The 14,957-nt window shown below is 44.4% G+C and overlaps 1 protein-coding gene across 1 annotated transcript; it reads left to right on the top strand.

The window, feature by feature from the left end:
- The first annotated feature begins 13,654 nt into the window (after nt 1-13,654).
- LOC135886263 (olfactory receptor 6F1-like) lies at nt 13,655-14,614 on the top strand. The gene has a single exon (XM_065414087.1). The coding sequence runs from the start codon at nt 13,655-13,657 to the stop codon at nt 14,612-14,614; it is 960 nt and encodes a 319-aa protein (XP_065270159.1).
- The last annotated feature ends 343 nt before the right edge of the window (nt 14,615-14,957 follow it).

Below are 14,957 nucleotides of genomic sequence, written 5' to 3'. Positions count from 1 at the left end.
ACTCTGGAGCTGCTTTTAAAAAATTGGCATCACATTAGCTATCCTCCACTGAAGCAGAACTCTCTGTAACCTCAAAAGCTTGTCTCTTACACCGACAGAAGTTGGACCAGTGAAAAATATTACCTTGCCCAGTATAGATGGGCAGTTAGACAGATGGATAGATAATTGGGTGGACAAAAAGCAGAAGGAGAAAAAATGGACAGACATCTTGATGGACAGACAGAGAGCAAGACAGACAATTGGGTGGATTGGCAAATGATTATACAGATGAATAATTAGACGGACAGTTAGACGGACTGATAGATAATTAGAGAGAGCAGTGGGAATACAAGCTCACTTGCTCACACATACACACACTCATGCTCCCATCAGGCAATGTGTTTCAAAAGTGACCCAAATGAGATATGGGCCTGAACCCTGAAATTAGTTCACATGACATGTCTGTCTTCCCTTAATGTGACTTCTGAGCCTACCAGTAAATAGGCCAATTGGCGTCATACACAGTATTTTAGTTTTCATGTGGCTTCCTGTCAACTTCTTCTTCTTCTTAGCATATGCTACCTTAGGTAGCATGTGATCAAGATTCTTCACCAAATTTGGTCCAGTGGTTGGATCATTAGCTTCCCCAGCCTGAGGCTGGGTAGTGCAACATGAATGCTGATCCATGCCCCCTCCTGTCAACTCATAACTAGCGACTGATCTGGGCTGTGAAATTTAGTCCTGGGGCCTGGGACTCACCATGTTTATTGGCATTCTTCAGATCCGAGATTTTTCTCTTAGTCCTGGAGTCCAGGAAGCCTGTTTCTGCTGTGAATTAGACCAGGACCACTAAGCAATTCACAGAGAGGCCAGGACAGAGCTGTAAGATAGATAGTGACACTATCCAGTTGCTGCCAGGGATGCATATGCCCCCACTGATATATCAGGCCATGGTGCATTTAACATCAGTGATTTGCAGTGGTGCTACTGTGGAGCACAGTTCTGCCTGGACATCAATGCTCCATGGGACAAACCAGGGAGAAATGTGGAACTTCAGGACACAGCTTCAGCAGGCGAAAACGGGTGGAACTCAGTTGGCTTCCACAGAGCTACATTCATATCCACCAGCTGAGGACCTGGCTTTAGTTGTCCATGCTACACAGCAGATCACAGTTCACACACATAGAGCAGGCAAATATATTCAGTCACACACATGTATTAACCAAGCATTTATTCATTTATGCATATACACACAAACAGGTGTGAGCGCACACACACATGGGCACACTGCAGATCCACACAACACATACACAGCAGACACACATATGGAGGTACATACATACAGATTCAAACACTGAAATGCACACGCTCAAACACAGCCACACAAACACAATGCACACACATTATCTCTCTCTCTCTCTCTAAGGCATAAGCACACGTACATAGAAAATCACTCTGATACAGAAACCATCAAATACACACCTGTCCTTTCAGAAAGATATATAAAGGCTGATATTCTCACCCACACATTCACATTAATTCACGTATGTAGTCTTATGATTTAATTCTCCATTCAGATTAGTTTACAAAAGTGTAACGATAGTCACACCAACAGATTTTCTCCTGATTATGCCAACTAAAGCAAATGCACATAAAGGTATATGCTGTAAACCTAAAAAAACTTCCACACTTGCCTACCTCTCACCCTCTGCTGCCCCTAGTGCCCATTATACAGTATAGCCACCTCTTCCCCACCCACCCTCTGCTGCCCCTAGTGGCCATTATACATTATATCTGCCTCTTCCCCACCCCCACCCCCTGCTGCCCCTGGTGTCTATTATACAGTATGGTCCCCTGTTCCCTGGTCCTCACCCTCTGCTGCCCCTTGTCCCGATTTTATAGGGACAATCCCAATTTGGGGAGCTTTTTCTTATATAGGCACCTATTAACCCCCACCTTCCGTCCCGATTTTTCACACTTGCTATCTGGTCATCCTAGCCCCTTGTGTTCATTATAATGTATAGTCGCTCCTTCCCCACCTCCACTCTCTGCTGTATCCTAGTCATGTTTTATTATAGTATAGTAACAGCATTTGCATCCCTTAGCCTCTGCTTCTGTGTAGTCCCTGCAAACAGCATAGATGCCCCTGATTTTCCATGGTCTCCCACCTCCTGTTGTCATTTCTATTTGTGATAAATTAGTGCAGAGTCGTTGGGTAACTCTATCAGCTTACTCTTTCCTCCTCATACCAATTATAGCATTGGACAGTCACTTTGACATTCCATTTTTATGATGTAAAACCCAGCTGATGTTAAAAGTAATTGGCCAATCACCCCCAACATATGACACTGCTGTAAAACGCTTGCAGTGGGAGGCAAACAGAGGTTGAAATATATATACTTAGTTGACATAGACGTATTTTGGTCTGAAAAGCCGTTTGCTGTGTCACTAAAGAGAGAAGCCAGATCTCCATCTGATGTGAATCAGAAATACTCCACTGAAGTCACTGTTTCAGGTCCCCATCTGGTGTAAATCAGGTTAGCTACACTGATGTTAATGGGCCAGATTTTGAGCAAGGTGTAAATCTGCATAGCTCTGTTCATATCATTGGAGTCTGATCCTCAAGAGATGTAAATTGACATAGGTCAGATGGCTAGGTCTACACTACAGCGGGGGGTCGACCTAAGATACGCAACTTCAGCTACGTGAATAGCGTAGCTGAAGTGGCGTATTTTAGGTCGACTTACCTGGCTGTGAGGACGGCGGCAAGTCGACCGCTGCCGCGCCGCCGTCGACTCCGCTACCGCCTCTTGCTGCGGTGGATTTCCGGAGTCGACGGTAGAGCCATCAGGGATCGATTTTATCGCGTCTTCACTAGACGCGGTAAGTCGATCCCCGATAGACCGATTGCTACCCGCCGGATCGGCGGGTAGTGAAGACAAGCCAGTGGAGTTACGCCACTTTACACCAGCTGAGGATCTGGATGTAAGCATCCAGATGAGTGGCTCTGTCACTGTTAGACTAGTGGTTCTCTGCCATTTTTATCCTGAGTGCAACTTTATAAATAAATGAGCAATAGCGTCTCACAAATCAGTCTCACCTCCCAAACCACTAGTGCCTCTACTGCTGTGTGCAAATGGTTGAGTCACTAACCTATAAAAATACATATAATTATGTACTGATGTCAGACGTCTTGCAGGCAAGGGGTCAGATCCTCGGCTGGTGTCAATTAGCATAGCTCTATTGGCTTGTTGATCTACACCAGCTAAGGATCTGTCCCAGAGCTCTAGCTAACTCAATGCAATTTAAATGTCCATGCAATGTGCCAGCCAATGGAGCACTATGGTTTAGTTCTGCTGTACTGTGTCACTGCCCCCCAAACTCAGATTGATTGATTTATAGTGCAGTAAGAAGCTGTCAAGGCAAGTCTCCATCCTTCTTGGTGGCTTTATTATTACAATAGCACCACCTAGAGGCCACAGTGTGACAAGCACTGTACAGACACAGTTCTTGTCCTAAGGGGTTTATATTTAGGTCACAGTGAACAAGATGCCCAGTGTCATAGGAGACCTGGGTTCTAGTTCCATCTGAGTGCCAGCCCCATGCCCTGGCCATTAGAACTACACCATCCCTATTCCCAGTGGCCCATTACCAGGGCCGGCTCCAGGCACCAGCCGAGCAAGCTGGTACTTGGGGCGGCAGATTGAACGAGGCAGCATTTGGCCCAATCCTAGGGCGGCACGGCCGCTTTTTGTTGTTGTTGTTGTTCTGCTCCGGCCGTCCGGTAGCAAGCCCAGCAGGGCAGTCCTCGTCCTTCCCTCCCCGCCGACCGGAGCGGAGCCCTCCCGGCAGGCGGCAGGTGGCGCGGCACAGCGTGGTGCAGAGCGGCGGGAGGGGCCGCGTGGCAGTGCCTCGCTGTAGCCCTGGCCGCCCCCCTTCTCTCTCTCTCTCTCCCGCCCGCTCCCGCACCCTCCCACCCGCTAGCCGGTTCCGCTGCACCCGCGCTCCGTCCGCGCCGCAGGTTTTTTGTTTTTTTTTTGTTTTTTGCTTTGCCGTTCTGGCCGCCCCCTTTTTTTTTTTTTTTTTTTTTTGCTTGGGGCGGCCAAAAAGCCAGAGCCGGCCCTGCCCATTACAGCACACATGGTACAAGTTTCAGATGTCAAAGGGCTATACGAAGGTTCTGGGCCATCAGACCTGTGCATTTCCTTTGCAAAGTCAGAGCTGTGAGACGTAGGTGCAGAATGGTACTATCATTTACTAGGCAAAGTTGGAGTTGGGTTTCACTCTGTACGATATTGGTTGGTTTATAGAGCTGCTGAGGTAGATGCATCTGGCAGCATGATAACACGATGGCTTGGGATCAGATCCCCATGTGTAGATTTATCTATGTAGCTAAGCCCATCTTCATGGCAGCTGAGTCTCTGTATTTCCAGTGTTCACCATCCAAGATAGCATTCCTAATAAAGATCAAAGAATGGAGTAGGCATCCCAAGGCCGGGATTTCCCAAGGCGTTTAAGGGATTGAAAGTCAGTGGGAGCGGGGAGTCTAAGGTCCAGATTTTCAAAGCTATTCATGCACCTGTAGATGCAGATAGATGCTGAGTGGGATTACAAAACTGCCTAAACCGGTTAGGATCCCGGAATTAGATTTGTAAAGGCATTTAGGAGCCTCACTCCCACTGATTACAATGGGAGTTAGGCACGGAAATTCCTTTAAAAATCTGACTCTTAACTCCTATTGATTTGTAATGGAAGAGAGACACTTAACCTCGTGAAGTGATTTTGAAAATTCCACTAGGGACTGCTCAGTATCTTCAGTTGCCCAATAACCTTTGGAAAGCCAGCCGTATTCCTTTGAAAATCCCAGCTCCCAGGTTTCATCCACTGATCACCAAGGAAGTAGGCATCTTTCCATGGATGTCAGTGGGATTGGGTCTCACCAAAGGGGTGTTGGACAGGATCATTTGAAGGTGCCTATTCCAACTCTAGGCTGGGGAAACGGCTGGTAGTCAGCTGAAGTGGGATTTATGCTCAGCTCTGCCATTGAACCAGCTGCTGTCTCAGTAGAGCCACATGTAGAGGAGGAAAATTAAGATCAAAGGGACCTGATTCTGCTCTCGCTTCCAAAGGTCTAAATCAGGACTAACTCTCCTCGGGTCTAGGGGGATGAGTCATGCTGACAGCACTGTAAAGCAAGGGTAATAATAATCACTTGTAGCTTGCACTTTCCCCCAGGAGATCTCAAAGCACTTTACAAAGGAAGCCACTAGCATTATCCCCCTTTTACAAACTGACTGGGTCAAGGTCACCCAACAAGCTAGTAGCAGAGAGGGGACTAAAATTCAGGACTTCTAAGGCCAAGGATACTGCCTGCTCCACTACACCACAGTGACTCCAAAGTCACTACCAGCTTAGATCTGGTCCACTGCCACCATTCCCAGGGGGGCCATGGGGCTCCACGCACTGCCCCCACACCCAATCTTGTGGGCGAGAGGCATGCGGAGCCGCTTGCATGCCTCTACCTAGGAGCTGGACCTGCTGCTGGCTTGCTCCGGGGTGCAACACGGTCTACAGTGCCAGGACAGGCGGGAAGCCTGCCTCTGCACCCCGGCTGTGCTGCTAACTGGGAGCCACCAGGAGGTAAGCCCACACCCCAACCCCGCACCCCAAACCCCTGCCCCAGCCATGAGCCCCCCCAAACCTAGAACTCCTTCCTGCACCCCAAACCCCTCATCCCTGGTCCCACCCCAGAGCATGCACCCCCAGCCCAGAGCCCTGACCCCCTCCCACACCCCAATCCACTGCCCCAGCCCTGACCCCCCCCAAACCCAAAGCCCCGTCCTGCACCCCAAGCCCCTCAGCTCTGGCCCCACCCCAGAGCCTGCACCCCCCTGTCCCAGCCCTGAGCCCCCCAAAGCCAGACCCCCCTCCTGCACTCCAAACCCCTCATCCCCAGCCCCACCCCAGAGCCTGCACCCCCAGCCCAGAACCCTGACCCCTTCCCACACCCCAACTCCCTGCCCCAGCCCTGAACCCCCCCCCAACCCAGAGACCCTCCTGCACCCCAAACCCCTCATCCCCGGCCCCACCCCAAAGCCTGCAGCCCCAGCCCAGAGCCCTGACCCCCACCTGCACCCCAACCCCCTGCCCCAGCCCAGAGCCCCCTCTCACACCCCAAACCTCTCACACATCTCCAGCTCCGTTGGGTCGTGGGCATCAACAGTTTTCTTCTGGGTCCCCAGAAAAAAAGGTTGAAAACCACTGGACTAGATGATCATGATGGTCCTTCTGATTTTAATGTCTATGAGTCTAAGATGCTAGGATTGAATGACACTTAGCATATTCTTTATATATGCCCCCATTATTCATTACATTATGCCTAAGGGAGTTAGGTTCCCAACTCCCATTGGATGTCAGATCTAGTTTGAAGCTTGCATTTTCAAAGAAGCCTGTGGGAATTAATTGCCCAAATCCCAGTGAATTAACCATCACCTTGAATACTGAAAATAGTTCTGGTCACTCCATTTCAATAAAGATATATTAGAGTAGGAAAAAGGAGAGAAAGGGGCAACAAAAATTATTAGAGGTATGAAACACCTTCCCTGTGAGGACAGATTAATAAGACTGGGACTGTTCAGAGTGGAAAAGAGACGACTGAGTGGGGATACAAGAGAGGTCTATAAAATCATGAATGGTGTGGAGAAAGTGAATAAGGAAATGTTATGAGACCATCAATGGCTATGAGCCAAGATGGTCAGGGACGCAACACTATGCTCTGGGTGTCCCTTAAACTCTGACTGCCAGAAGCTGGGACTAGACAATGGGGATGGACCACTCAATAATTGCCCTGTTTTGTTCATTCCCTCTGAATCATCTGGTACTGGCCATCACTGGAAGACAGGCTACTGGGCTAGATGAGCCATTGGTCTGACCCAGTTGGCCATTCTTATGTTCTTTGAAAATCCCACTTTCACAATCTAGGTCCTCTCCTTATGTTTACTATATAAAATTTGTGTCCCCACTAGTTGGAATTTAAGTGTTGCCATGGATCCTTGAGAAAGAAGGCCATACTGTTTAAAAAACTCCCCTGGTTTGGAGAGGAAGTGAAGGCATTATATATATATAAATACACACACAAATATACATATTGGAATTTAGGAAAATTGATACAGGAAGCAAAGGGACACAAGGAGATATTTATGGCCAGTGGAGTTAAGGACAATTAGTATGTTTTTAAAAGTATAAGAAACAAAAATAATCCTGAGAGTACTATTGGGCCATTACTAGATGTAAATGATAGAATTATCCATAATAATGCAGAAAGGCAGAAGTGGTCAATAAATATTTCTGGTCTGCATTTGGGAAATCAAAAACAGATGATGTAGTCATATCGTATAATGACAATTACACAATTTCCCTTACACTAATATCTCTGAAAGATGATAAACATCAGCTGTTATAATGGGAAATTTTAAAATCAGAAGGGCTGGAGAACTTGCATCCAAGAGTTTTAAAAGAGCTGGCTGAGGAGATCACTGGACTGTTAATATTGATTTTCAATAAGCCTTGGAGTCTGGAGAAGTTCCATAAGACTTGAAGAAAACTAATGTTGGGCCAATGTTTAAAAAGGGAAAATGGGTTGACCTAGGTAATTATAGGCATGTCTGTCTGCCATGGATCCCAGGCAAGATAATGGACTGGCTGATACAGGACTCAAGAAATAAAGAACTTAAAGGAAGGTACTATAATTAATGCCAGTCCACATGGGTTTATAGAAAATAGGTCCTGTCAAACTAATTGGATATCATTTTTGGATGAAATTACAAGTTTGGCTGATAAAGGTAATAGTGTGGATGTAATAGACTTAGACTTTTATAAGACATTTGACTTGGTACCTCAAGACACTTTGATTAAAAAACTAGAAAGATATAAAATCAATGGAGCAAACATTAAATGGATTAACAGATTGCTCAAAATGTCATTGTAAATGAGAAATCATCATTGATCAGGTGTGTTTCTAGTAGGGCCCTGCAGAGATTGGTTCTTGGCCCTAGGCTAATTTTCATTTTTATCAGTGATCTATAAGAAAACATAAATCATCACTGCTAATGTTTACAGATAACAGAAAAATTGGAGGAATGGTAAATAACGAAGAGGCAAGGTCTCTTCTATAGAGCAATATGGATACCTTGATAAGCTGTATATAAGCAAACAATATGTGTTTTAACGTGGTTAAATGTAAATGTATAGCTCTGGGAACAACAATTGTCAGCCAAACTTACAGGGTGGGGGACTTTATCGAGGGAAGCAGTGACTTTGAAAAAGATTTCAGGGCTAGGGTGGATAATCAGCTGAACATGAGCTCCCATGCTGTGGCTAAAAAATTAGTGCATGAATGGGGAATCTCAAATAGGAGTAGATGAGTTCATTTTTAATCTGTTTGGAACTGGTGTGACCACTGCTGGAATACTGTGTCCAGTTCTTGTGTTCACAATTCAAGAAGGATGTTGATAAATTGGAGAGGGTTCAGAGAGGAGCCAGGCAAATGGTTACAGGACTAGAAAACATGCCTTATAATGATAGACTCAAAGAGCTCAAACTATTTAGCTTAACAAAAAGAAGGTTAAGGGGTGAGTTGATCACAGACTATAAATTCCTACATGAGGAACAAATATTTATAATGAACTCTTCAATCTGGCAGAGAAAGGTCTAACGTGATCCAATGGCTGAAAGTTGAAGCTAGAGGAATTCAAACAGGAAATAAAGTGCTTATTTTTACAGGGAGAGTAATTAATCATTGGATCCATTTACCAAGTCTACTGGTGAATTCGCTGTCACTGGCAATTTTCAAATCAACATGGGATATTTTTTCTAAAAGACCGGATCCAGGAATTATTTTGCAGATGCTGTATGGCCTGTGTTATATGGGAGGCCAGACTAGATTATCACAATCTTCCCTTCTGGCCTTGGTATCTATGGATTTGTGTACTGGTGCCTTCCCCTGTTACAGGAGAACTCAATAGCTGTTTGTCTGTAAATGGTGAATAGCTCAGGTGCTAGTGGATTACACTCAAGTATATGCGGAAGAAATCCTTGCTTTTCTAGGACTAATAAAACTCAAAGATGTGGCTTCTTCTGGGAGCTCTTTGTCTGTACTCAGGGGTCAAATTATGGTATTTATCATTATTTCACAGAAGGGGAAAATGAGGCTGAGGGAGGGGCTGGCATAACACTCTGAAGTTCACAGTGCAAAAAGCATTTGGGAAAGGCAGGGCTAGTGTGCTGGTTTCCTATGCCTTAACCAGGAGAGCAGCCTGACTTAGCAGAATGTGTTACACACTCTAGGGAAGTCTGTGACATTCTGTTGAGTTCACATGTCCCCAGGGTGATGGGGAGCTGAGGGTGGAGTACAAAACAGTTTCCCTCATGCGATCAATTTGAGATGCAGTTCATGAGCACGGTAGGTGGGGTAAAGACAGTTGGATGGTGATGGAAAGAGATTCTAACCAATGTAGAGATCTACTGACTTTGCCAGAGCCTTTTGGTTTTGAAGTGGCAGATTCTTTTTTATACTGACAATATTTCACAGCACTCTAATAGTGTAGGGGCTCCATAAAGGGGAAGTGATTTAGAATGATCATACAGACTTTAAATCCACTTGAAATGCTACAGTGGTGTAAAGTGACCTTCATGGAAATGAGAATCTGGTATGAAATCTTCTTATAATTGATATATTTCTAGGTGCGGGAAAAGCAAAATATACCACCTTACAATGCGCCACTGAGCAGAGGCCAAAGCTATTATGTGTCCTCTGGAGAGAAAAAGATTGGGAATGAAGGGAATTTATATTGACAAGCTCCATCAGCACAGCTGGTAAGTTAGATCCACTAGCCAGGCATAGCTGGAGCTGAAATTAAAATTGAAACAGCTTCACCTTTCTTGGTAATGCGAGCCAGCTGGAAATGCCTCCTGCTGTTCCAAAAGTTTGCCTCATTAAGGAGTTACCAGACCTGTACTGGAAGACTGGACTTAATTCATTCCTCTGTTTTAATGTAGTGGATAGTCTAGGAGGAACACAAGGAAATAATATTCTTTATACATTCTATAACTAATACATCCAATTGATTCTTTGGCATCAAATACGTGGACAAAAATAAAAATATTTTAGCTTTCATGAAAAATGTTCATGTATTTTTTTTTCAGCTTTCATCAAAAGACCAACATGTTTTGGTTAACTAAAAATGTTCAGTTTTAAATCAAAACATTCCTTTGATAAGTTATTGGTGTAGTGGATGGGGAGAAAAGAGTAGCTGTGATTTATCTTGATTTAAGTAAGGCTTTTGATACAGTTCCCCATGACATTCTCATAAACAAATTAGAGAAATAAGATCTAGAGGAAACTACTATATGGTGGGTACTCGACTATTGAAAGATGGTACTCAAAGAGTAGTTATCAATGGTTCACTAGCAAACTAGGAGTGTGAATTTAGTGGGGTCCTGCAGGTGTCAGTCCTGGGTTCAGTACCATCCAATATTTTCATTACTGATTTGCATAATGTAGTGGAGGTTGTCCTTAATAAAATTGCAGATGACACCAAGCCAAGCGGGGTTGCAATCACTTTGGAGGACAGGATTAGAATTGAAAATGACCCTGACAAATTAGACAATTGGTCCATACTTAGCAAGATGAAATTTAAGAAAGGCTAGTGCAAAGTACTTTACTTTGAAAGGAGAAGTCAAATGCACAACTACAAAACGAGGGATAAAAGGCTAGATGATAGGTCTGCTGAAAAGGAACTTGGGAATCACAAATGGAATATGAGTCAGAAATGTGATGCAGCTGTATAAAAGGCAAGTATCATCCTGGGGTGTATTAACAGGAAAGTGGTATGTAAGACATGGGAGGTAATTGTCCACACTACTGTGGGTGAGGGTGAGGCCCCAGTGGAGTAGTGTGTCCAATTCTGGGCACCACACTTTAGGAAAGATGTGGACAAATTGGACAGGGTCCAGAGGAGAGAAACAGAAATGATAAAAGGTTTAGAAAACTTGAAAAGAAGACTTGTGTGAGGGGAAACTAACAACAATCTTCAAATATATTAAGGGTTATTATCAAGAGGGTGGGAATTGATGGTTCTCCTTGTCCACTGAAGTTAGGATAAGAAGTAATGGGCTTAATCTGCAACAAAGTAGATTTAGGATACATTTTAGGAAAAACTTTCTAATTATAAGGGGTAGTTCAACTCTGGAACAAGCTTCCAGGGGAGGTTGTAGAATCCCCATCACTGCAACTTTTTGTAAACTGGTTGGACTTTTCACTGATAACCCAGGGTTACGTGGCCGTGCTACAGGACAAAGGGCTGGACTTAATGACTTATTGAGGTTACTTAATTTCTATAATTAAGATATTGGAAACTGAATTTTTCTGTTTATGAAAATCCCAAATTGTTTTATGAACATATTTTTTGCTAAAGTCTCCATTTCATCAAAAAGACATTTCCATCAAAAATGTTTAAATGGAAATAGAGATGTTTCAAGGAGCTCTAATAAATTAAACTCTTTAATTTATTGGTTCAGTAATTTATCTCAGACAAATAGAGAAGTTATCTATATATAAACATAAGAATGGCCATACTGGGTCAGACCAATGGCCCATCTAGCCCAATATCCTGTCTTCTGACAGTTGCCAGAGCCAGATGCTTCATAGACAATGAAAAGAACAGAGTAATTTTGAGTGATCCCTCCCCTGTTCTCCAATGCCAACTTCTAGCAACTGGAGGTTTCTGGATGTCTTTATCTGAGATCAGGGCACAGGGTACAGAAATGGGAATCTGAACTCTTATATTCTATGCCCAGTTGTCTCTCTGATTTGCATAAATTCCTTCACCTCCCTGACTTAGTTTTCACTGCTGTGAAATGGGAACAATGATACTTTTCTAGTCAACCTTTCACTCCACTATGCCTTCAATCAGGCCGATAGCGTGCCAGTGTGTGTGTGGCTGAGTAGCCATACTCTACACATTGCAGCGGTAAAGAACTAGTATAATTATCTGTACAAGGATGATACCAAACTGAAATATTGAGGAAGGACATTGCAGTTGGGATTCTCAAAGAAGCCTCAGGGAGTTAATTGTCCAACTTCCACTGGATGTTACAGAGAGCTGGGTACCTGGGTATCTGACCCCCTTAACCTCTTTGAAAATACCCAACTACAATGAGGATTGACCATTTATTCTTCCTGCTGTACACTGACATCTCTCTCAGCTTTGGGAGCAATGGCCTTTGCAGAATGTGGCAAATATTCATGCAATAGCCGGGTGGGTTATAGGTTGTTTTTTTAAGCATTTGACAGGGCTTGGAAGGTGATTCCTAACTATTGTTCTGGTCTAGCCCAGACTGTGAAGGTGTGAGTGGAGCTGAGCCCTGGGGAGGTGAGTGGAAGAAGGGGGCTGTTTTGCAAAAGGAAACTGGGCGCCATTGCACTGTACATCTGGGAAGCTGTTTCTTTGTTGTCTGCCTCTCCTTGTTTGTCTTGTCTTCTGGATTGTAAGCTGTTTGGAGTAGGGATGGTTTCTATGTTATGTTTTTACAGTGCCTAACCCAGTGGGGTCCCAACCAGAGGTGGGACCCTAAGATTCTACCACAACACACAAGAAATACTGTATAATTCCTGTTTTTTAATGTTGTTTCCTTGCTGAGAATTTGAGATGGGGTTTTCAAAAAGGACTAAGCAGGGCTGCCCAGGAAAGAAGAATACCATTTTGTGAAAAATGTCACAGCTTCACACTTTGTTTTCATTTCAATGTGAAACAAAAATGAGACTCAAATTGGGTCTTCTACATCCCACAGAAGTTCCCTAACCACCGGGCTAGAAAACTGATTTTTCTCAGGTTTTTGTTTTAATCAGAGACTTCAATCTATACCCGAGACACCATCCTGATGAGATTTTTGATCTAAACCTTGTGTGTTTCTGTGAAATATTACAGTTTTAACAAACCGGTGTTTTCCAAAGGGAAACAAAAAGTTTTGTAGATTTTTTTTGACCAGCTCTACACCTAAGTAACACAAGTCCCATTGAAGGTCAGAAGAGTATCACTTATTTATGAGTGGAAATTGTATCAACTTTCAATGAGATCTGTGCATTCCTGCTCCTGATCAGAGTTGAAAGTTATCTTCCAAGGTTAAGCATGAAGAGAATGGGCCAAATCCTGAGGCTTTCTCGGAGGGAGGAGTGGGGTGGATAGGCTAGATCATCAAGAGAGAAGATACCATAGGGTCAGCCATGGCACTGCCTCCTCATGGGCCTCAGAGGAATGAAGAGTGGAGATCTCATCTTTATTGTAGCAAAGAGTCCTGTGGCACCTTATAGACTAACAGATGTATAGGAGCATGAGCTTTTCGTGGCTCATGCTCCTATACGTCTGTTAGTCTATAAGGTGCCACAGGACTCTTTGCTGCTTTTACAGATCCAGACTAACACAGCTACCCCTCTGATACTTGACATCTTTATTGAGGAGGTAGAAAGATGCATAAGGGTGTTGAGTAGCACCCATTTTGTCTTCTCTTCTCTTAGTTTTAGTACCAGGTTTCTGGGGCCTGCACTACTGCACATCCAAATGTGTGTTCAGCATGTTTAAATGTCTTATTATCTCTCATGTCTTGACAGATGTACGTCATGGCTGGGACAGAAAGAAATCAAACCAACGTGCAGGAGTTCATCCTCCTCGGCTTTCCTGGCACTTGGTATTTCCGGGTGGCCCTTGCTGTGCTGTTTTCTGTGATGTATGTCCTAACAATCCTAGGGAATGTGTCCATCATAGCCCTAGTGAGGACCCACCCACGGCTCCACACCCCCATGTACTTCTTCCTCTGCAATCTCTCCTTCCTGGAGATCTGGTACACCACAGCATCTGTCCCCAAGGCCATTGGCGTCATGCTGGGCACAAGCCAAACCATCTCTTTCACTGTCTGTCTCCTGCAATTGTTTTTTCTTCTCTCCGTGGGTGCCACAGAATGTTTCCTCCTGGCCATCATGGCCTATGACCGCTATCTGGCCATATGCCACCCATTGCGCTACAGCTCCCTCATGAACAGCACCTTCTGTGCTCAGCAGGCCCTCCTCTCTTGGCTGTGTGGGTTCCTGGCTGTCTCTGTGCTGGCAGCTCTTATATCCAGGTTGTCTTTCTGTGGCCGTAACGTCATCAATCATTTTATTTGTGACATAGATTCATGCATAGTGCTTTCCTGTGCTCACAAGCGCCTCATTGAACTGGCAACTTTCATCGACTCATTCATTGTTGTCATAGTCTCATGCACGATAACCCTGGTCTCCTACATTTTCATTATCTCCACCATCTTGAGAATCCCTTCAGTCCAAGGCTGGCAAAAAGCCTTTTCTACTTGCTCGGCCCACCTCACTGTCGTGACTATCTGGTACGGCTCTGGCATTTTTCTGTATGTCAAGCCTTCTGCACAGAACTTGTTGGATTTGAATAAAACTATCAACATCTTTAACACTATGGTAACTCCTCTACTAAACCCTTTTATTTACACTCTAAGAAACAAGGAGGTGAAGGAAGCCTTGGGAAAGACAGTCAGGGGAATGTTAAGTGGTTTTCAAAGACCCTGGATTTAGTAGAAATTCCAAGCTGTTAGGTTTGAGTGTCACTTACCAGGATCTGTATGGATGGAACCATTCTTAATTACATTATGCCTAAGGGAGTTAGGTTCCTAACTCCCATTGGATATTGTAGGCCTTGCTGGGGCCCCAATCATGGGTAACAATACCATGCAAAGTAGGCTGTGTCAGAATATCGGCTAACCAAATAATCACATTCCTGATCTGAAAGGATGCTACTGGAACACAAAGATCTCTTAAGTCACTGCATAAACACATTGCTAAGAGGGTGGCATAGGAACACACAGATTGCTTGTAAAGAAAAGGATGGGATGACAGAATAATGGATGAGGATGTTTTG

The sequence above is a fragment of the Emys orbicularis genome, chromosome 12 (assembly GCF_028017835.1).
Source record: "Emys orbicularis isolate rEmyOrb1 chromosome 12, rEmyOrb1.hap1, whole genome shotgun sequence".
Classification (NCBI taxonomy): Eukaryota; Metazoa; Chordata; order Testudines; family Emydidae; genus Emys; species Emys orbicularis.
Note: the sequence above shows the minus strand (reverse complement) of the source record. Positions and strands in the feature narration are given on the sequence as shown.